The 24,199-nt window shown below is 44.4% G+C and overlaps 1 protein-coding gene across 45 annotated transcripts in view; it reads left to right on the top strand.

The window, feature by feature from the left end:
- tjp1a (tight junction protein 1a) overlaps positions 1 to 24,199 on the top strand; it is a 184,794-nt gene that overhangs the window by 128,310 nt on the left and 32,285 nt on the right. For 26 of the 45 annotated variants that reach the window (XM_090238471.1, XM_090238475.1, XM_090238480.1 and 23 more), the window contains 8 exons: positions 12,927 to 12,983; positions 15,796 to 15,920; positions 16,101 to 16,203; positions 16,392 to 16,716; positions 17,013 to 17,119; positions 17,979 to 18,147; positions 18,417 to 18,558; positions 22,953 to 23,089. In XM_090238471.1, coding sequence (XP_090094597.1) covers positions 12,927 to 12,983; positions 15,796 to 15,920; positions 16,101 to 16,203; positions 16,392 to 16,716; positions 17,013 to 17,119; positions 17,979 to 18,147; positions 18,417 to 18,558; positions 22,953 to 23,089 — 1,165 coding nt within the window. The remainder of the gene's footprint in view (positions 1 to 12,926; positions 12,984 to 15,795; positions 15,921 to 16,100; positions 16,204 to 16,391; positions 16,717 to 17,012; positions 17,120 to 17,978; positions 18,148 to 18,416; positions 18,559 to 22,952; positions 23,090 to 24,199) is intronic. The other 19 variants (XM_090238485.1, XM_090238488.1, XM_090238472.1 and 16 more) reach the window with 1 other exon arrangement.

Consider the following 24,199-nt stretch of genomic DNA (forward strand, 5'->3'; position numbering starts at 1 on the left):
TCACGTCTGGAGGAAACCTGGAACCATCCCTTCTGCAGAGAAGAATGGGATAAAATCTCCAAATAGTTGTGCCAAGCTTGTAGTGTCATCCCAAGAAGACTTGAGGCTGTAATTGCTGCCAAAGGTGCTTCGACAAAGTACTGAGTAAAGGGTCTGAATACTTATGTAAATGTGATATTTCAGTTTTTTTGTTTGTAATGAACTTACAAAAATGTATAACCTGTTTTAGCTTTGTCACTATGGGGTATTGTGTGAAGATTGAGAAGAAAAAATGTCATCCATTTTAGAATAAGGCTGTATGTAACGTAACTAAATGTGGAAAATGTCAAGCTGTCTGAATATTTTCCAAATGCACTGTATAGATCATCTTTGCTACCGCAGATGTTATGGAAAGATATAGCTATGGACAACTGCAAAAGTGTTGCTACAGCTCTCAAAAACATTGCTGCACTGAATTTAACTGGTGCTATCTACCGGATCTCAGTTGGGAGAAGATTTAAGTAGAGAAGACTTTCTAGAGGACAATGTCATGCTGATGTGATCATTAGCATGTGAATTCTTAAGGAGATGGGTGGGGCTAAGGTTTAAGAGGGTGTGAATGGGCGTAAACAAAGGAGCTTTCTAGCAAGAGTGGAAATCTTAGCAACATCTCAATGTCATGTCTCATAAGTGTATCAACTTTCAAAGCAGCGTAACTTTCCCATGTTTCACAAAATTTGACTTAAGCGCATGTAGAGAAATCTGGTCCCATTTCACAGGACCGACGGGATGGATGGATGGATGGATGGGGAGGGAGGGAGGGATCAGTGGACATGGCAGGCAGAGCAGCGACCTTTGATGCAGCAACACTTGACATTATACATATGTAATACCATTATAGTTACAGCTTTCAAAAATAACCATTCTTCACTCCTTAGAGCAGTGAGAAGTTGATCTCAGTGCTATAATTAAGAAATAAGGCTCGAGGGGGTGTGGTATATGGTCAATATACCACGGATAAGAGCTGTTCTTAGCCACGACGCAACACAGAGTGCCTGGATACAGCCCTTAGCCATGGTATATTGACCTTAGCAACGTCATTAGAGCAGTACAAATACATGTTTTATCATAACCGTGGTATACCACGGCTTTCAGACAATCAACATTCAGGGCTCAAACCACCAAGTTTATAATATATAATAAGCTCTACTGTCGTTGAAGTTCTCTGACCGGTTAGAGGGTAGAGGACAGGCCGGTCATCAGACTGGCATCCTCTGGAAGTTACAGGGGTTAAGCCAGTCAGGATTGTCTCTGTGCTGCAGAGCAGAAATATAATATGTTTCTAATTCTTCAGCTGGCCTGGTATTTGAAAGAAAACCGCTCCCATTTCCTGCTGCTAGAGACCAGGCAGGTCACCCAGAGCTGCCACTCACCATCCCAGATGTGAGAGTGGAGGAGGATCAGTAAACAACCAAAGGCTCAGAGCCTACAGAGCCTGAGGGAAGGCTTCTGTTAGTAAATCCTCCTTAACATTAAAGACAGCAGTACACAGCCAGCACGCGCCATGCACAAACAGTGTTGTGTCCCACAGGCCATGCTCCCAGCTCCTGGGACTGACATCACACTATGAGTTGCAAGTGAAGGTCACCATGGAGCCTCATACAGTAGCTATTCACGTGGGGTTTGTGTCTGTTCCGACTAGTCTTTTCCAGCTTATCTATCCTGCCTTTGTGAGAGAGAATGGACCTTTGAGAACGAGAGAGAGGAACATGGTAGAGATGTACTTTTTAATCCTGGATGCCATGGATTATAGGTTTTGTATTTTATTCTGATATTAGTGTGTCCGTCATGTTTGCAAAGCAGAAATCCCCAATGAGAGCTTGATGATGAGTGTGACACGGTGAGTTCTCAGGGTATGAGCTGAACGAGTCAGTGCTGGTTGAAATTAATTGACTCCAGCATGTTTTAGTGTGTCAGCACATTCAGCAGCGAGGCAGCACTGTATCATCAGCCTGCTGGCTGTCCCCTCTCATCACAGTTTAGTGGGACTCGGTCTGCTGGGACTTCTTTCCTTACTGGGTAGAGGTGCGTTCAGCTACTGTCCTTACTGCCACACTCGAAAGGCATGTTTTCTGTGTTTACCTTGCGCATGTGTTTGCATATATAGTGTTGTACGTACATGTTAATATGAGAACCGGTGTGACTCCAGAGCGCTGCGATTGCGTGAAAGTGGGTTTGGTAATGTGTGCATTCCTCTCAGCCAGACCATGTGATTCTCTGTGTGTGTGTCACAGGGCAGAGGATGCAGCTGCATTCTGGGCCCTCCTTCCTCTGGGATCCAGCTAGAGGACAGATAAGGTTGCCATGGTTACATTTACCCACGGTAACATCACGAGGAAAAGCTGGCTGCTGGTACATGCCGCTGCTGTGGGTGTTGCCCACGTCTGATTGGCCGACGCTTGCCTTCGCTATACTCTAAAATTCTAAAGCCAGTGTGATGGGTCTGCAGGGCCTCTCTCCCTCTTTCTCTCCTCCTACAGAGCAGGCACACAGGCTATTAATAGACTGATTGTAGAAAAAAAGCGCTTAACCGGATTAAGCATTCTTTTTTCTTTTTCTTTTTTCTACTACAGTTTTTTTTTACATTTCCTTTTAGTGCAGCAGGCTAATATTGTCTGAGCGGTTGAGTTGGCACCTCCATTTTAATTTGACAATCGAGATGAAAGTAGTAATAATTTGGGCTCCATTGCTGTTGAGTACATAAGAGCATAGATGATCCAAACCAATGGAAAGGGAAGCGTTCTCTAGTATCTCCAGTATTCATCAGGCTTGTGAAATGAGGGGGGTTTTACCTTACGCAGTACACACATCCCAAATATTATGAGGAGGAGCTTAGGGAGGGTTATGTCATAGGAAAGCCTGTGGTGTCATGTCATCCTGTCGGTACAGCTCTCTCTGCTCTGGAGCCTGTATGTGGTTGGCTGATAGCAGCCTGTTGTTTGTGGAATCTGTCACATCTCCTGAGTGGAGCAGTGATGTACAGCCCATTACAGAACGCCAGCCATCCAGAGGGCTGCACACAACCCAAGGCACCAGGCGCCCCTCCTCCTCCTGAGCTACCACATGTGTACATTCGCTTGAAAGAAAGTGTACTGGTTGTCCATTTTCAGATGCCGTAGCCAGTATACACTTCCTTAAAATATTCAGAATTAATCGAAGATGACTCAAGAGTTTGGTCGCGCAGTTTTATAACTATGATGTTTGTTGGTGTGGTATTTCTAAATAAAATAATGTGCATGAAAACGAGTCGTCTCTCAACAAAGACTTTACTGAAGAAGCCCTACTGTTGACCAATCGCTGACGGAGGGGTGTGGACTTTGGCTACAGACTTCGGCGTGCCTCAAGAAACTTTTTTTTTTTTGTGCCCGAAGAACCAAAAAAAAACTTACCGAAGTCCATAACAAACAAACGTCACGTCGTCATTATATATCCACAAACTCTTCCGAACTGTTTTGTCTGGGAAGCATGTGGACGCCTTTAGTCGCATCTCTATTTTGGGTCTTCAGGGTGCCCAATATAGAAGCCAACTCCGTTGCTCTTAGCTACTCATTTTTTCCATGGATTTTCTCTGTACATTGGCCTTCCTCCTAATTCTCCAGCTTGTGTTATCCACTGTAGTCCTTCTATTCAGTTTTGTAGGATAAATATGTTGCTGTGTTGAGCAATGAGCTGCAGCCTTCCAGCAGTAAGTCCAGTCAGTGGCATTGCCTTGTAAGACAGCTGTCAATATAAAAATGTCCAGTAATACGGTGGTGGTCACTGGTCCTGTTTGTGGACGTCTGTGGATTTTGATGTCCACTGTTCCACACACAGCTCTTCCAGGTGTTTTTCTTCACGCATGGGTTGACCCACTCACATCAAAAAGAGAGCCCTGAAAACTGTTAGCTGCACTGGTGTACTAGGAGCACTGTACGCTGCTCCTCTGAATCATTCCCACCGTTAAAGGATTAGTGTATATAAAATGAATTAAGGCCTTGTTTTTAGTGTGTATTGGGGTGGGTGTTTGTGTCTGTGAGACCGAGTGTTTATAACAGCACCTGTGTAGAGCAGTGCCCAGGGAGTTGACAAAGATTGTCAAGGTAAAACGACATCTAGTGTGATCATTTGGCCTTAGTATAAGAAGGAAATATATACAGTACAAGTCAAAAGTTGCTAGCAAGTTTGGACACACTTGCTCATTACAGGGTTTTTCTTTATTTTTACTATTTTCTACATTGTAGAATAATAGTGAAGACATCAAAACTATGAAATAACACATATGGAATCATGTAGTAACCAAAAAAGTGTTAAACAAATCAAAATATATTTTAGATTCTTCAATGTAGCCACCCTTTGCCTTGATGACAGCTTTGCACACTCTTGGCATTCTCTCAAACAGCTTCACCTGGAATGCTTTTCCAACAGTCTTGGAAGGAGTTCCCACATGCTGAGCACTTGTTGGCTGCTTTTCCTTCACTCTGCGGTCCAACTAATCCCAAACCATCTCAAATCAAATCAAGCTTTATTTGCCACATGCGCCGAATACAACAAGTGTAGATTTTACCGTGAAATGCTTACTTACAAGCCCTTAACCAACAGTTCAGTTCAAGAAGAGTTAAGAAAATATTTACCCAATGAACTAAAGTAAGAAATTATAAAGAGTAACACAATTAAATAACAATAACGAGGCTATATACAGGGGGTACCGGTACCGAGTCCGTATGTGGGGGTACAGGTTAGTAGAGGTAATTTATACATGTAGGTAGGGGTGAAGTGACTATGCGATTGGGTTAAGTTCAGGTGATTGTGGAGGCCAGGTCATCTGATGCAGTACTCCATCACTTTCCTTCTTGGTCAAATAGCACTTACACAGCCTGAAGGTGTGTTGGGTCATTGTCCTGTTGAAAAGCAATATTATAGTCACACTAAGCGCAAACCAGATGGGATGGCGTATCGCTGCAACATGCTGTGGTAGCAATGCTGGTTAAGTGAGCCTTGAATTCTAAATAAATAACTGACAGTGTCACCAAAATGCACCCTCACACCACCACCTCCATCCTTCACGGTGGGAACTACACATGCAGAGATCATCTGTTTACTTACTCTGCCTCTCACAAAGACAGCGGTTGGAAACAAAATCTCAAATTTGGACTCCAGACCAAAGGACAGATTTCCACCAGTCTAATGTCCATTGCTTGTGTTTCTTGGCCCAAGTAAGTCTCTTCTTATTATTGGTGTCCTTTAGTAGTTAGTGGTTTCTTTGCAGCAATTCGACCATGAAGGCCTGATTCACAGTCTTCTCTGAACAGTTGATGTTGAGATGTGTCTGTTACTTGAACTCTGAAGCATTTATTCGGGCTGCAATTTCTGAGGCTGGTAATTCTAATGAACTTATTCTTTGCAGCAGAGGTAACTGGGTCTTCCTTTCCTGTGGTGGTCCTCATGAGAGACAGTTTCATCATATTGCTTGATGGTTTTTGCGACTGCGCAAAGTTCTTGAAATGTTCCTTATTGACTGACCTTCATGTCTTAAAGTAATGATGGACTGTCTTCTCTTTGCTTATTTGAGCTGTTCTTGCCATAATATGTACTTGGTCTTTTACCAAATAGGGCTATCTTCTGTATGCCACTCCTTCCTTGTCACAACACAACTGATTGGCTCAAATGCATTAAGAAGGAAAGAAATTCCACAAATTCACTTTTAACAAGGCACACCTGTTAATTGAATGTGTTCTAGGTGACAACCTCATGAAGCTAGTTGAGAGAATGCCAAGTGTGTAAAGCTCTCTTCAAGGCAAAGGGTGGCTACTTTGAAGAATCTCAAATCTAAAGTACATTGATTTAACACTATTGGTTACTACATGATTCCATATGTGTTATTTCATAGTTTTGATGTCTTCACTATTATTCTACAATGTAGAAAATAGTCAAAATAAAGTAGTACCCTTGAATGAGTAGGTGTGTCCATACTTTTGACTGGTACTGTATATATAATGTATTGTAGAAATAATGTACCCATGTTCTACAGCAGATTTAGGTGGCAGATTAGGCCTACACGTTTCTATTTGGAAATCAGAAAATCTGGAGCACTAGTGCAAGGGTGTGTGTGTGTTTTTGATTGTGACCTAGAGGATTTCCCTTCAGGGAAGTACAATTGTGCCGTGGAAGGGAAGTGAGCTCGTCGTCTGTCATTGAATACAAAACTGTTGCAATACAGAATTACATTTCAATGCACCACAATTATGTGTTCAATATCAATCATTAGCCTACCAGTATAATATTTGCATTGATGTTCTGGTTAGATTGCATTCATTTTGACTGTATTGTTTTTGAGGGCCAACCAGTCATGCCTGACAGCCTGGTTGCTGGGCAAACTTGATGTGTTGTGCAACGTTGTTTTGTTTCCCCAGTCTTTTCCCTTAAATACCTCCATTCATAGATCATCTACCCATCCATTATTGCTGTGGTTTTTTAGTAAAATATAACCAAACAAATCCACACTGTAATTAGTCTTTTTATTTGGGCAACAAAAAATGTGTGGCTGATTTAATGCCCTAAAATAAGGCTATGACTTGATCACCTAATTATACCTTCAGCCTCCATGAGCGGTCAGAGCAGGTGCTGGCTAGAACTCTGTGTGGTAGGCCTATGGTGAAGAACACTACTAGTGGCTTATATGGTGATTCAGTGCAGATGCTGCTGCATAGGGAATAGCTAGCGTCTGTAGTTGTGTCTCTGTCTATGTGTTATGGACTATGTCCCAAGTCCATGTTGACTCTAGAACTGGCTTTTATTCCTGGAGTGTTGTTGTGTGTCTGGTCTTCATCTAAAGATGACACCCATTGAGCTATAGGCCTCCCCTCTGGCAGACAGACAAGACATCCTCAGGAACTCTTATTTTCTTTGATCAGAACCAGAAACCTGGTCCACTCTCTCTGAAATGTGCATGTTCTGTGTTTGAGTAAGTATTGTATCACACTGACTTTATGGCCTTTGAATAATTACCATATGTAATGTTTATACAGCATTTTGCCTCATGTAACACTTATGTTTTATAATTTGAGAAATCTGTGGGTTTGGCTCAATTGTTTTACCTTGTCTTAAGTGTTTTCAATATGATTAGTTATGTTTCCAAGGAGCTCTCTTTCTCCGTCCAGGGTATTTTCTCTCCAAGCTGAAATTATTCATTGTAAACAGGAAGGGAACTCAACTTCCTGTGGGCTAATCCTGCTATTGGTAGCTTCCTGTTCCATATAATCACGGCCACACAGACACACTGACCTAATGCTCCATAAGGATTTTACTTCACAGCAACCTTCACATTAAAGTCAACCATTTTTGTGTTTAGATTTATCCTTCCTATATGAACCATACACTCTTAGAAAAAAGGTTCCAAAAGGGTTCTCCAGTTGTCCCTGCAGGAGCCCTTTTTGAAAGGGTTCTACCTGGAACCCAAAAGGGTTCTTTAAAGGGTTCTCCTATGGGGACAGCTGAAGGAGAGCATGAAGACTACTAGCTATAACAAATAATGCTACAAAAACCTGACCAAACACCAAATCAGCTGTTGACAGTACAAGGACACTATGTTGGCAGTGACACTCCCATGTTTTTGATTCCATAAAGGGATGATGACTAATAGTGGACTGCGACATGTAATCAAGGAACGCAGAGATCAGAAACTTCCCCCTCGCTCCCTGTGTTTCCTGTTTGCTCATGAGATCGGTCATAACTGACCACTTGACTTAACCTCATCACCTGTTCTCATCACGTTTGGTTTCTCTTGCTCTAGTTAGACACCTGACACTGAAAAAAGTTGTTAGGCTACTGTTTGTGAATTTCCCTCGTATGCTTGCATGGGCCTATGAATGAGAAATGAACTGTCTAGCTAAATCTGGAACTATTATACCTCAGTATTGTCTGAGTCATTATTATTGCCTATTTTCCCTTTTGAAATGAAAGAATACAAATGAATAGTTCTCATGAAAAGGGAGAGCTAGCTAGCTACCAACTCGAACTGTTAGTTCCCCACTTCGTTGTATTTACAGCGGAAGGAGGAAGTGACCATAGAATGACTAAAATGGGCCTCCCCGTTCAAGTCAGTGTTCTGTAGTTCTATTTCTATGGAGGTGACCTGCCCCATGCTTCCTCACACCTTTTTGTCCTACTGATTATCCTGCATGATTCCAGATTGTCTGAGTGAAAACCACGCCTGTAATCATCATGGATAACAGGAGTTATTTATAGCAGCTTGACTTCCTTCCAGCATGAGGGAGTAATGAGGAGAGAGCACAAGAGCACCGTCATCATTTAATGAGTGAGGTAGCTAACCTTCTCATCCACATCTAACACTCTCAATTGCTAATCACACATGCACACAGACAGAGCACCATCGCTAGACAGAGAATCAGGACGAGGGAGTTTGTTATATACCTAAACACTACAACACATAGCATGAAAGACTCCCAGTCCTCCTGCTGAAAGCTGTCTGCTACAGGTTATTTCTGGGCTGTCAGTGGTATGGCCTGCACTGCTGTCTCTGGGAGGGCTCAGTAACACAAAGAGCCCCTTTAACCACAGATCAAGGACCAGGCTGTACACTGGGCTGTCCACACCTGCCTACTCTTTGTTTCTCAACAGGGCCTCTCTGGCCATGGCTCAAGTCTGACTAAATGTGAATCATGGTATAAATATACCAAACATCCCCCTCGTAATATCAAGGCACTCATTGTTTTATGTTACTCTACTGTGACTTTGAGATGAGAGAATCACCATTTTGCGGGTATTTGTTCCGGTCATATTTTTTCTGGAACGTCAGATGTTGTTTAGCTAGTCATTTGCTTTGGCCCTATGCTACAAGGCTTAATATTCCTGTAACAGTTTCCATCAGATAGTATTGTTAGCATTTGCTACATGAGTCAAATGGGTGAATGCAAGGCTGTGCTTTCCTGGCTGAAAGAATATTCACTCCCAGTGTTCTCCTACTGTTCATGGGTGTCTAGGAGGGCAGAAAAGGTCCCAGTCAGGGATTTGGCCATCTGCATTTATTTTCAACAGGAATGCTAATGTTCGGTGGTATTGTTCTCTGTATTCAATGTGTAGTACTAATGCATATCATAGCAACAAGTTCCACTGGCCTTTTAAATAGTGTCCCTGCAGATGGCCTCTTTAGGATTGTTCCTAGCAGTAGAACACAGCAGCAATAGCACATGTCTTTTTATGGCTGTAACAGCCATGCGTAATGTCCTCAGATTGGGACCTGATTTCTGCAGTGTTCTCTCTGTACCAGACCCTGTTCTACACTCTACTCACACTTCACAACAAGCTGTTTAATCGGTGCTCCAGATTATGGTGCATCGTTTAAAAAGGTAATCCCATCAGAGGAGAAGACGAGAGCAGAGTTTAGCCGCACTGGGGTAAACAGTCCTCTCCTCCTGACTCACTAACCACCCTTCTCTGACCCAGAGGCCTACCGATAACCGTTATGCCCTGCGCCCTCATGACCGGTACTGCCAGTCACACCCTACCGATACGATAACGCCCTTCCCAGGCAGACACATCCCACTACTAAGGCCACTCTCTGAGTCACCACAGCAGTGAAAGGAAAAACCACGTGAGTGGAAGAGGGAGGAAAACAATGGGCGTTGGAGGAGATTCTTCAGCGCGTGTGTGTGTGTGTGTGTCTGCACTGTCTACTAACATCTGGGCCCACAGCTGGAAGGGGGTGTGTGAGGGGGGATGGTTAGGGTAAGTGCAGTGAATTATAAGCCTTCTTCATTGTCTCAGGCTCCCGTATTTAGGGAGAGATCAGGCATATATTGTTAATGCTGTGCGTTGATACTCTGCTGGGCGTAGTTTGCTTGTGTATGGGATAGAGACAAATCTCTTTAAAATGTGATCTGGCCAGTTTTAATTGAATGTATCCAGTTACTGGCCATACAGAGTATGTATGTCAGTTACAACCTTGCTCCCTACCTGTCCCCTTATAGCTTCAAATAAAATCGAATCAAATTTATTTGCCACATACACATGGTTAGCAGATGTTAATGCGAGTGTAGCGAAATGCTTGTGATGCATAGTTTCCTAGGAACGCGAAGCGAGGCAGCCATCTCTGTCGGCGCCGGAAATTGTCGTGTTCATCCTAAGACGAGGCCCCCTTATCACGTGGTCCACAAACGGCATGGACATTTTTCTCATAGCATGGGCCCCCACTGTCTGTTTTGCAGTGTACTATTGGCAAAATGTATGACCTCCAGCCGTACAAACACTTGACAGGAATGTGTGGTAAGGGGGCAGCTTTGGCTAAATGGGTCAGCCCCCCCCCCCCCTCAGATAATGGTGGACTGAATGAGTCTCAGGGGCAGACAAAGGGAGGGAGGTGCAGCACAAACCCTGCCTGCCTGCACCAATTATGGACATGAATAACATCCACATTGACCTGCCATGAAAATCAGGGTCAAGGGGTTAACTGTGTGTTCATTACAGAGATATGGGGAGTTCAAGAAAACACTTATATACCAACACCCTGGCAAAATGACCGTACTGTATATACCCACACCCTGGCAAAATGACCGTACTGTATATACCCACACCCTGGCAAAATGACCGTACTGTATATACCCACACCCTGGCAAAATGACCGTACTGTATATACCCACACCCTGGCAAAATGACCGTACTGTATATACCCACACCCTGGCAAAATGACCGTACTGTATATACCCACACCCTGGCAAAATGACCGTACTGTATATACCCACACCCTGGCAAAATGACCGTACTGTACATACCCACACCCTGGCAAAATGACCGTACTGTATATACCCACACCCTGGCAAAATGACCGTACTGTATATACCCACACCCTGGCAAAATGACCGTACTGTATATACCCACACCCTGGCAAAATGACCGTACTGTATATACCCACACCCTGGCAAAATGACCGTACTGTATATACCCACACCCTGGCAAAATGACCGTACTGTACATACCCACACCCTGGCAAAATGACCATACTGTATATACCCACACCCTGGCAAAATGACCGTACTGTACATACCCACACCCTGGCAAAAGGACCGTACTGTATATACCCACACCCTGGCAAAATGACCGTACTGTACATACCCACACCCTGGCAAAATGACCATACTGTACATACCCATACCCTGGCAAAACGACTGTACTGTACACACCCATACCCTGGCAAAACGACCGTACTGTACATACCACACCCTGGCAAAACAACCGTACTGTACATACCCATACCCTGGCAAAACGACCGTATTGTACATACCCACAACCTTGACAACTCTAGACCTTCTCCCTACCCACAACCTGACAACTCTAGCCCTTCTCCCTTCCCACACTCTGACAACATTAGCCCGTCTCCTACCCACACTCTGACAACACACTGAGTCAAACAGGATTTCTGAGGAAAAATGCATGTTGCTGGTCATGTTATTCCTGTAACTTCTTAGTCATATAATATTAGCATAATATTCCCAGTCTGGCCATTCCAGACATGTTCGTATGAAAGAAGGCTATGCTGTGTCACTTATTGTGAACTCCATGGCTGTCTCCACCCTGCTTCTCAGCTCTCCCAAACCAACATCTCCATTTCTGGGCCCCGCACCAAATACCCGGGACTCATATTTGTGCTGTCTTCACCAGGTCCACTCAGCATTAGCCAGACAAAACATGAACTGTCTAGAGGAGACCGCAGTAGTCCTGAGGATGATTACTGTGATGATGGGGATGAAGAGGAGGTTGGTCATAATGTTGTTAGGTATTTGCTTGTTTTTCTTTTTCTTCTCCAGCGCAGGTCTTCTGCATTAGAGCAGCTGTATCATTACAGCTAAATGCCAGGATACCAGAAGGGCTTGTTGTGCATCAGTCAGACTTCTAAAAGTGGATTTGTGGGTGCAGAGCTGTGATTTACAGCTGCAGGCCAAAACGCAGTCACGGGTGGAGCTTTACTGTGGGGAGGACAGGACAGAGGACAGGACAGAGGACAGTGTTAGACCCAGAGAGGGAGGGAGCTGCCTGCTTGTGTGATGAATTCACCACCACTGTCTGGTCGCTGGTGTTTCCTTTTGTGTTACTGTTTAGCTTAATCCACACTGGCAAGCAGCACCGAGGTCCAGGTAGACCTTTCTCACCTAGGATGAACCTCAAAACAAACTGAAGATTGTCCATCTTTTTATAGCAAACAAACGTTCTCTTGCACTGTAAACCAGATTGAATCTGTGCGGGCTGTCTACTCTGTGCAACACACGTCTATAATGTTTGCAGATTACACTTCACATTGGTACTCACAAAAGTGCAAGCAATTCCAGGGTCTGTCTCACCCCCAGTGATGCAGTAACACGGACATGTGGGAACCAACGGTGGCGAAGCTGCTGCTGTGTGTGTGTGTGTGTGTGTGCATGTCTGTGTGTTAAGTAACACTGCAGTGGTGAACATCCCAGTGGTCTGTGGTTCAGTCAGTCAGTGTTTGGGGTATAATGGTCCTCAGGCTCTCTCTCTCTCCTCTCTCTGTCAATCCGCTGGGTACCCAGTAAAGAGCATTGCCCTCCAGGCAGCCTCCGCCTCCTCTCCTCTCGGCATGAAACCCAGACCATCACAAGTGCTCTGCAAACGGAGGGAGCACATGATAGGCTTTTAAAACCATGACTGAGTATCCAGCCACCCAGAGACACTCCGAGGTCTACCACAAGTTCAATCTCTCTGTCAACCTTTAGAAGAAAATCCTTTCATTTTGAGTTTCGTTTTTTTACTCTGTATACATTACCTCCCGTGGACTTTTACCCTGGTTCAGAATGCTCATTATCACAGTGTTAACCGCTTACCCTCATTACCCTAATGATAGTGACATTTCTCTCCCTCTCTCTCTCTCCCTGTCTTAGAGCGCAGCGATGGAGGAAACTGTAATATGGGAACAGCACACAGTGACCCTTCACAGAGTAAGTGTTTTACCTTTCTCCGTTTCTCTCTCTCTCTCCGTTCCTATGTAGCCCTCTCCATCCCTACATCATCATCCCTCTCTCTCAGTGCCGGGAAGGCCAGCTGCAGGATCAGGAAGTGTGCTGATGAAACACACAATGGGCCCAGCATACAGATGTCAGGAAGCTGCGGTGAGGAAGAGAGAGCTATATAGCGTCCTCTTCCTGTGTGTTTCTCTTCTCTTCCTGTTGGCAGTCATCCCCATGACACTCCAGGATCACAGGGAATACTGTATGTTGTGTAGACTACACATGAACTGGTCTATGTGAGTACCTACGGCTGAGAATTGCCAGTGACCTCACGATATATTATCGCGATACTTTGGTACCGATACAATATGTATTGCAATTCTCACGATTCTATATGTATTGCGAGTCGATACTGTGATTTTATTGCAATTCGATGTTCTGAACATATTGCTTACCATATGTCTGCTGCAGAGGGTCGAGAAAGCCATGAGTAAACAAGTGATCAATCATGGAAATAAAATGTGCAAAAATAACTCAACTAAATAAAATACTATTGCAATTATTGTCAAAAAGATACGATATGTGGTCAAAAATAATATCCTGATATGTAACTGTAGCAATGTTCTTCCTGCCCATCACTACTAGTACCCTATATAAATATTTGTCTTTTTTTAAATCCATGGATTTCATCATTTTTTTATTCAAATTAGAGTTCACTGACACTGTTGCCAATACTTTTTTTGTCTGGGTCTCAACTTACTGTTGAGAGTTAGAATAGTAGAATACACAAGGTGCAGTTTCTAAATGTGGTTGTGCATCAGCAGTTTTTCTCTTGTGATGTCAGTCACTGTGATGATTGTCCCATGTCCTCCATCACTTGAATTAAAGAAATTATGAATAACCAGACACTGACGATGATTTACTGTTGATGAGAAGCACATTTATTTATTGATAATCATGTGGGTTAGAGATGTCCTCTTGATTGTTGCTGGTCATCTGTAAAAGGTGAGAAACGGTGTGTTAAGAGTGAGTTGGGAGCGCCGGCCGTTAGTTCTGCGGAAGACTCTTGTTGTGCTGCATCTCCCGATTTTAATATAGGCTGTTTCTGGTCATACATTAAGTGATCAAAAGTACAATGTGATATTGTTTACTAATTAAAATGTGAATGTAGATTGTCAGAAATGTGTGCGAATACCTTGTATTTCCTCATTTATTGAAGATTGTTCTGTTAATTTCCTGTTCAGAGAATTGACGGGCAGGTGGGGTGCGTTGTAGCGCGTATCCCCAAAGTCTAGTTATTCATTAACCATGGTTTAGGACAGTTATTGAGATATGTGCTGGTATATATTCAAGTATGTTTATGATCTGAAGGACGTTTAGATTGTAATTCATGTCTTTTGAATGTGAAATGCCTTGTTTTCATTGGTCAAATGCACTATGGGTAGGGGTATAATAACCCTGTATTGTCATTGTTTAAGAGACAGGACAGGGAACAGGTCGGCATGCTGCCTGTTACAGGCATATTTGAAGCCGTGATTTTGTTAGTCACTCACACTCAGATACATGGCAGAAGTCATGGCAAAATGTGTACAATTGGATGAAACTTGCTTCAAAACAGACACATTTTCTCTATGTCCCATGGCAAATGTGTAGAATTGCACAAAATTAACTTTCAAAAATGTTTTGCCCGCAAGGTGAGGTGGGCCCCCCGAACCAAATCTCGCTTAAGGCCCCCTTGGGGGCCTGTTTTCAGGAGCTTTGGTCCCAGGAAAACACAGAAATTCTCATTTGGTCCCAGGCTGAAATAGTTTAACAACCCCTACACTAGAGCATTGGAAAGCAAAACAACTACTGTAACGAGTAGAATCACGACAGTGGTGAAGGCATAACTCTGGCACCACCCACTCCCTTTACAAAACCATATTATTATCCCACTTACACTGGTATAGGCCTACCACTTAAATTAGTTTACCCCATGATTGCACTGTAGTAAGCATGTTGTAAAAAATGTGGTGTTAAGACCTTTCAATGACATACACTCACAGGACTAGACTAGTGTAACCTCAGGTGACGTGTAGACATATTGTTGACTGGGATTATCTCATTGGCTGTCTGGAAGAGTGCAATGTTTAATAACATAACAACAACCATACGAGTTGCCTACACAGTACTAACAGATCTGGGACCAGGCTAGAGGCATGCTGTCAATGTGTGGTTGTGTCAGCGAGCGTATCACCACCACGGTTACTATAAGTGTCTCTCCTCTCGGTCTCCAGTCCTGAGTGGCGTCCTGGCCTGGCCATCTGTCAGGAGATCAGGAGTCAGGACAGAGTCAGGCTGGCTGTGATAATGGAGGCTACAGTCAGAGGTGACAGACTGACTAGAGAGGAGAGAGCCCTGAGAGCAGATCAGATCACTGTGCCAGACACCTCTCGCTCTTCTCTCCCCTCTCTCGCTCTCGCTCTCTCTCTTTCTCTCTCTCTCTCTCTCTGAAGACAACCATGGACATAACACATACTAATCCTATTGCTATATCTAGGCTACATGAAGGGATGGTTTTATAGCTTTTGACTGTGCTTAAATAAAATGACTAGAGTCTCGAGTAGCTGTGTTTTTTTTCTATGTATTAAATCTGCTATACTAACTAAACTGAGGAAGTATGTATCCTTCTACTGTGTACAGTGTTATGTTCATCAAGTGCATTCAGGCAAAACTCCCAGATGGATAAAATGAAGAAAACATGCACTGTTGTCCCAGACGTCATGTCTCCAACTTCTGTTGTGTGTGTGTGTGATGTGTGCAGGCCCCAGGGTTTGGGTTCGGCATAGCCATCTCAGGGGGCCGGGACAACCCTCACTTCCAGAGTGGTGAGACTTCCATTGTCATCTCCGACGTCCTGAAGGGAGGCCCAGCAGAAGGACTCTTATCGTAAGTGCAGAAAACACTTTCAACTGAGATTTTCTTGTGAGCCTGATTTTTAGTTCCGGACAAGGCTTAATCTGTGTCTGGGTAACCAGCCCTATGTGTTACCGCTATGGTCTTGATTTGGGAGTGGTCAATGTAGATCCTGACCGTGATTGAGCGTCCTTGTTTCTCTTCTCCTTCCAGGGAAAATGACCGTGTGGTAATGGTCAATGCGGTGTCCATGGATAACGTAGAGCATGCGTACGCAGTGCAGCAGCTTCGGAAGAGTGGAAAGAATGCAAAAATAGTGAGTTGTATTCCTCGGGAATGGCCAGCAGGCTAACCTTTCATGTTATGGTCCTCCATCCTCAGCAAGTACATTCCTCTTCTATGAATGCCACCCCAGGGATTTAGATACGTTTCTCACTTCATTGAGTTGATAAGAGGTCATTTGAGGTGGTTGAGAATGATGATATATCCTTTTCTCCCCCCCAGACGATCAGAAGAAAACGGAAGGTTCAGATCCCGGTGTCCCGCCCGGGAGACAGGGAGACTATGTCCGAGCACGAGGAAGAGGACACGGATGAAGACGATGGTTGCGAGCCGCACAGCGGGCCCACCAGCGCCTACGGAGCAACGAGCGGCGGCACGGCCAGCAGGCGGACGAACGACCGCGAGCGTGAACGCAGCAACAGCAGCCGGCGGGAACACAGTGCCTCGCGAGAGAGGAGCATCTCGCCCCGCTCCGGCCGATCCCAAGGTTCCTCTACACCGTCTCGCCCCGCCAAAGTCACCCTTGTCAAGTCCCGCAAGAATGAAGGTGGGCACCTTCATGAATGATTTCTTTCTGGGCTAGCCAAACCCTCCCCTAACCCGGACGACGCTGGGCCAATTGTGCGCCGCCCCATGGGTCTGTCGCGGTCGGCTGCTACAGAGCCTGGACTCGAACCCAGAATCTCTAGTGGCACAGCTAGCACTGCAATGCAGTACCTTAAGCCACTGCGCCACTCGGGAGGCCCGATTTTCTTTCCTTTGCATTGTCAGTTTGACCCTACAGTTTAAGGTGTGGTATTGCACAGTACTTTGCTAATATTGTTTTTTTGTTGTTGTTTAAAGTAGAGTATGGTCTGCGTTTGGCCAGCCACATCTTTGTGAAGGACATCTCCCCAGAGAGCCTAGCAGCACGGGACGGAAACATCCAGGAGGGAGACGTGGTGCTGAAGGTGAGAACCAGAGACATGATGGGGCTGGTCGTTATAGACGATTACCTGGAGTAGGAATGCCACCGGTTCAAATCCTGTGACGGGCACTCAAAGAAACGGGGACTGAGCTGAGATTCATGGCAGATATATACTAAGCATACCACTTCACATGAGGCAATATTTTGGGCCTGCATTCACTAGTAAGCTCGTGTAAATAGTGGAATGTTGCCAGGGCCTCACAAAGACTTAGAGAGGGGAGGGATGTACAATGTCATACTGACTTCATTAACACAACACACTGTTTCACTATGACTTCTCGCCACGCTGTTTATATGTTCCCTCAGAGAGATGCCTGTAATGGGAGTTCAACGTTCATTAGTATGCTACTCAGTCCTCAAGCAGGGCCATGCGTTCCATGCATTCCTTCACTCGCTTTTGTTCCTGACTAGTCAGTCGCTGATGGGAAACATTTACCTCATCACAAGAAGGTACACCCTGGACTCTGACTGTTTTAGTCCACTTCACTGTGTTCAAAAGAGAGTCCTTGTATCGAACTCGAGTCTTCCAAATGTAGTAACTATGAAAGCGTGTACAAGAAAGAGGGATAACATGTGGTTGTGAGACTTCCATTATAAACATTTTAAACAAGGGAGTGGTGATTTCATTTTTATGCAATAACATATAATGTGTTCAGTCTCACTGCAAGTGACCATACGTAAAGCACTGAGCATGTGGAACATTTGCTAAAATCATACATTTTTAAACGTCATTATAGGTCTTGTACTGTATGGCTTTGGTGTATGTGTGCTGTTGCACGAGTCCAAAGTTAAACTGTACAATGATGAGAATCTTCCTTAAACAGCCTCTTTCTTTTTTTCAGATTAACGGCACAGTGACCGAGAACCTGTCGCTAATAGATGCTAAGAAGCTGATCGAGAGGTCAAAGGGCAAGTTAAAGATGGTGGTGCAGAGAGACGACAGAGCCACGTTGCTCAACATCCCCGACATGGACGACAGCATTCCCTCCGGCAACAACTCCGACCGAGACGGTGAGATGGAGCTCTGTGCGTTATCTACAGGACGTTAACCTCAATCAATCTCGTGTTTTAACGACCTCATATTGATTAACACCATTTTGTTTAGCTCACAATATGGCATGATATTATGTGGGTGCAATTTCCCAGAGGTATCTGAAAAGGAAAACTTACTACTTAATCTTTTTTCCACTGATTTCTCTTCTCTTTTTTTTACTTTCTTTTTTTCTTAGTTTACTTGTCATGGTTCAATTGCCATATTAAACACCACTTTGTTCTAACAGACATTTCAGAAATTCATTCACTGACCTCAGACCATTCCACTCGATCCCATGATCGAGCACGGGGCAGTCGATCCCGCTCCCCTACCCGGTCTGAGCCCTCGGACCCCTCCCGACACTCACCACGGCAGATTAGCAATGGCAGGTAAGGAAAACACACACACATACAGTATATATTGCACAATCCTCATGGGACACACAGCTGTCATACATATCACACAGACACCCACAGCGCTGCAACTCAAGCCTCATCATGTGTCATGTTAAAGCCTGTAAATGGTTTGTTAGTGTTAATCGCCAGCACTTCTAGAGGGCTGTGTATCAATAGATAATGAAGACAGGATGAATAGAACAGAAAGATGTGCCTCTATAAGCCCAGCAGTCCCATAATGACCTGCTGTAGGGGTCAGAGGTCACAGCGAGCCAGAGGAGAGGATATTGATGCTTTTCCACATCGATGTCCCGTCCCCTGCACCCCTCCCTATAGCTCACCATATAGTCACCCTATATACAGTGTCCATAATAACTCATCACAACCTAAACCCTCACCACCAGCCTGGAATGGGCCAAAGCATCAGTCAGTACAATGTTAACTATATATTTGATAAACTGTCTAAATATTAACATGTGCTTCATTTCTTCCATTTTCCCAGTCAATTGAATGTCTTGTGTTTTCTTTCCTCTGTTGCACAATTTTCTCTTTCCATCTCTTCAGTTGGAGGCTAACGTAAGTTTGCATGGAAAGCAGTGGAGAGATGCAGTAACCGGCTTTGACAGACATGTAGTAGTGGCGACTGGCTTGCCTGCATAGCTGCCTGCGTAGCTGACTAAGTAGATAGTCGCTATACAGAGAAGTAGACCAGTAGATGAGGTGCCTTTACAGAGCAAGGCTTGACAGTTCCTCTCAGACTGACTATGTGGCGTGTTGACCCCAGAGGGGCTGGAGGGAGGGATAGAGCTGTGGAAGGAAAGGCTGCTGCTGGTTTCTGATCACACGGCCTGCCGTATCACAGCAATTAACCAGGATGGGGATGGATTGCCCAGATGGAGCTTTGTGTGTGTCTCTCTCTCTGGCGAAAGGCTCTGAGCCCTGGAGGAGAGGCTCTGTAGAAAAGAAAGCCCTGGATTCAAAACGAAACACAAGTCAAGTGTTCTGCTTCCAAACTCTACCATGTCCTCTGTCCTCTCCTGGTGTGGCTATTTCTGCTGCAGAGCACATGTATGGAGGGTTAGATACCTGAAAATGCCCTGCTCATTTCAGATTCTGCAAGTATTGGTTCTGTGCGTTCTTTTTGAATCACAGTGAACAGTCCTATTTATTTGACAGAGATCTCACACAGATTTAGCATCCCCTAGCCCCCTGTTGTACCTTGTCTTTAGCTCCTTCCTCAGTGCTGCTGTACTGTAGTGTTTAGACATCCTGATATGATGGCGTTAATGCAGATAAGCAGCTGTACCATTGATCTGAAATGGGAAAACTAACAGCCGGTTGGTTGGTACTTCATAGCGGTACTGGTCTCTCCTCAATGCTCTGGGTCTAAACCCCAAGCCCTGTCAGCCCATATGGAATCAGATGAATGGCAAAATTGTGTAATGGCTTTAAAGTCAGTTTGTCATCAGAGGCTGGAATGAATGCCTGGCTAGATAGATGCTAGATATCTGGAGGGACCAATTGTTAGTGATTTACAGCTGCCTGTTTGTCACCAAGCCACTCCAGTAACCAACTACTGTAAATCAGCCCCAATGTAACTGTCAACATCACTGTGGAATAACAATTCTTGTCTCAATGCAGGAACGCAGGGACATTCTTACACAGAATACTCCCACTGTAAGTGTCACAATGTCACAAAAACACCCTGCCAGTAGTTGTTGAGACCATCCTAGAGTTTAGGTTAGTACTTAGGTCAATAAACTGTCTTTCTGTCTCGTTTTCTTTCCAGAGTTAGCCTTTAGGTTTGGGGATATTGAATTGGTGTTACTTGTCTTTGTGTGCGTACACAATGAGTAACATAATACATGTTGTATTCCTGAACCTTGTATTGATGAGCCTTGAGCACTTGGTTTGAATGTTGCTAGTTTAGTTCGAAGCCATACTCTGTTTGCGCTTTATGAATGTCAGTCAAGAGGGACTAAATGGTGAGTGTCAGCAGGGATTGGCTATAACCAGACCAGTATGCCTGCAGGACTCATCACAGTATGTATTTGCTATGCAGGAGGCCAGGCAGGAATTTGACACACTTCCCACAGAGATTTGCCCCAGAATCAGACAGTTCACATAGTTGAGGTTTTCTCTATAGTGAAATGTTTCTCTTGTCCCTGTGAGAATACATTCCCTAATATACCATCAGGTCGTCATTGTAATCAAGACTTGACTAGTTTACTTACCTGTGTAAATAAAGTTGAAATAAAAAAACGTATTTGTGAGAGTACCTCATTGAACTGTGAAATAGTGTTAGTTAGCCTCCTGCATTTAGTTTTGTAAGGAATTTTCCTCAAATAACAAAATATAGCTGTGCAACAGTCCCATTTTAGATGGTTGTTACGACAGTGGTCTATGGGAATTACAAAATTAAAGTATCCCTCTTTCCATGATGCAAAACACATTTTATCACAACAAGATTATTGGGTTGAGATGTCCATTTATACAGTGTAACCTTAGATTGACGCCACAGGAGGAAATAAGGAAACAGATTGCAGATTTGTGCTTTGATCCTTGTGTACTGTTGTGTTTAGAAAAGGAGAGCAGAGAAAGGAGGGAGGGAGGGAGGCAAGGTAAAAGGACAGCACTACGTAGGAATTTCTGTTTAGTTGATGTGTTGCCTCTTAACACCATTTCACCCAGGACAGGGCAGGGAGGGCACGGGAGATTTAGGACGGGGACAAGGGCTGCTGCCAGGACCGGCCAATAGGCCCGCTCTGACTGACGGACGGACGGACAAATAGACAGACAGACAGGCGATTACAGCTTTGTTGAAATTCGTCCCTTGCAGCGCAGACTGCTCTGCATGTACTGCAGCCATTTTTAATATATCTTTATTTCTACAGTCCCCAATGCACTCTGAACTACAAACACATTATCAGGAGTTTCACTGTTGAATAATTGCAATTGCAATTTGTCACTTGTAGTTTTCATTCAAAGTATGAAATAGATATGGATTATCAAAAGGTAGTCTCCATTTTTCTTTCAATATGAGGATGAAATTAGGTCCATGTGTTGTGAATTAATCTTAAATCTTAAGTTGTCGCTGACTCAACTCAACTAAAAAAGAAGCATTTTGCGTCTAGGAAATGTGTGTGTATTTTCCCCCCCCATTTGTTTCCTCACTTTTGATGGAGTGTTTTCATTTGTTCTCACAAAGACAGGATATTGAATGTTAGGAAGGCAAGGATCCCCATTTCACTTTTCAAGCTAATAGGTTTTGGTTTGCTGCTGTTTGAGTCTGATTTTGTCTTTGGGAAGTGAGTGCATATTATCCTGTTAAAGTCCTGTGTGAGGAAGGGAGAGTGAGTGCATATTATCCTGTTAAAGTCCTGTGTGAGGGAGAGTGAGTGTATGTTATCCTGTTAAAGTCCTGTGTGAGGGAGGGAGAGTGTTGGGTGTAAGATGGTGGCACAGTCCAGCTGTAGTGTAGCTTACCGCTACATTCCTCCTGAGTAAAAAGCTGCTGGATGCTGGCTGGAGTCCTGTGCCAGCTTCGGGGTCATGTGACCAGGCTGGAATTCGAACCCATTGTTCTAAGAAGCAGCCGAATAGAGCTGCAGAGACGGAGCACGGCATTCACACATCTGAATCTGAACACTGGCTGTGGTGAGCTGGAGCTGGGACTGGCTCTGGCAGGTATACAGTACTGCTGCTGTGGTTTGGTTAAAAGGTTGAGAAGGGAAATGGAATTAATCATTTGTAATGCACACAGCTCTCAATCAAAACATTTTTTGAAAAATGTCTGCTTCTGTATGACTGAGTAGTGTTTCTGGTCTCTGTGTGGTTGTCAGTGATACTGTAGGGTTGAGAGGATTCTGTAGACCACATAGCTGAAAGCACCTGGAGTCTGCTCTGCTGCTGATGCAGAGGTGAAACCGAGGCCAGCAGAGACTAGGTCGGACCCTATAAACGTGTAGTTCAAATAGTTTGAGTCGAAGACGGCCGTTCTCCTTTTTAACTCCTTACTGTTTTGGCCGTTCTTTACTGTTCCTAGTGCCTTATCACTCATTCCACGCTGTGATGTCAGTAACACAACGCTCTCATAACAACACACACAGATCACACACTCCGTCACTGTGGCTGCGTCCCTGGGATAAAACAACAGGACCTTCTCCAAGCAGCCTGTGTAGGAAGCTCTCTGTGGAGAGGGTGCAGAGGTCGTGTGACATTGTTTTGTCTCCTATACTTAAAATAAATAAATAATTAGACTCAGGGTTCATCCATCCACCTTTCTATTCTCTCTTCATAATTGCTACCATTCTTCATCTCACATGTTAGGCCTACAAAGGAAATAATGAACAAACCCAAAATAAATAATCAACTGTTTCTTTTTCTAGCCACAGAAGTCGAGATGAGGAGAGGATTTCCAAGCCCGGGGTGATGTCGACTCCTGTTAAAGGTTCCCAGGAGGCCCTAATCCAGGCCATCAGCGACCAGCCACTGGCCAGAGAGGACAAACTGCCCCCACTGCCAGGTCAGTCAGGGCCCCTGCTGCCTCCACAGCTGCCTCCACCTGTCTAACTGCCTGAACCAAAACAGGCCTTGACACTCCTCTGTACTGTGCCTATTACTCTCTGCTTCCCCCTCTCCTCCGCCCTAGATTGGAATGCACTCTGTACTCCTTGTCCCACATATCAGAAAAGCCCAGTCCATAGTACTCTAGTTCATTCCTCTAGACTAGAGTACTATGGGCCTTCCCCACACAGTCTTTCTTAAAGTATGGGTCATCATGAACATGTTAATGGTGGGTCGTGACATGTCAGAGTAAAATAATATATCTATATATGTATTTATTTATTTATTTATTTATTTTGGCTAGGAACTCAGCCTTGGTCTCAACTTACTGTTGAGAGTTAGAATAGTATAATTCACAAGGTGCAATTTCGAAATAGGATTGTGCATCAGCAATTTTTCTCTTATAATGTCAGTCACTGACATTAGCCATGTCAGATAAAAAAAATGTATTGCTAAGTTAGTATAGCCAGCTATCTACAGTAAACTTGTAGTAATCAGGAACCAGAGGAGGCTGCTGGGAGGAGCTATAGGAGGACAGGCTCATTGTAATGGCTGGAATAGAATAGATGGAACAGTATCAAACACATGGGAACCACATATTTGACGCCATTCCAGACATTACAATGAGTCAGTCCTCCTGTTGTTCCTCGCACCAGCCTCCACTACCACGAACCATGAAAAACAGCCCCAGACCATTATTCCTCCTCCACCAAACCTTAGTTGGCACTATGTTTTGGGGCAGGTAGCGTTCTCCGGGCATCCACCAAACACAGATTCGTCCATCATACTGCCAGATGTGTGCTTCATCACTCCAAAGAACGTGTTTTCCCTGCTCCAGAGTCCAATTGCGGTGAGCTTTTCACCACTCCAGCGGACGCTTGTCATTGCGCATGGTGATCTTAGGCTTGTGTGCGGCCGCTCAGCCATGGAAACCCATTTCATGAAGCTCCCGACAAACCGTTCTTGTGCTGACGTTGCTTCCAGAGGTAGTTTGGAACTCTGTAGTGCGTGTTGCAACCCAGGACAGGCGTTTTTTACGTGCTTTTCAGCACTCGCGGTCCAGTTCTGT

This window comes from Oncorhynchus mykiss, chromosome 6 (genome assembly GCF_057628025.1).
Source record: "Oncorhynchus mykiss isolate SJ-2025 chromosome 6, ASM5762802v1, whole genome shotgun sequence".
NCBI classification, from domain to species: domain Eukaryota; kingdom Metazoa; phylum Chordata; class Actinopteri; order Salmoniformes; family Salmonidae; genus Oncorhynchus; species Oncorhynchus mykiss.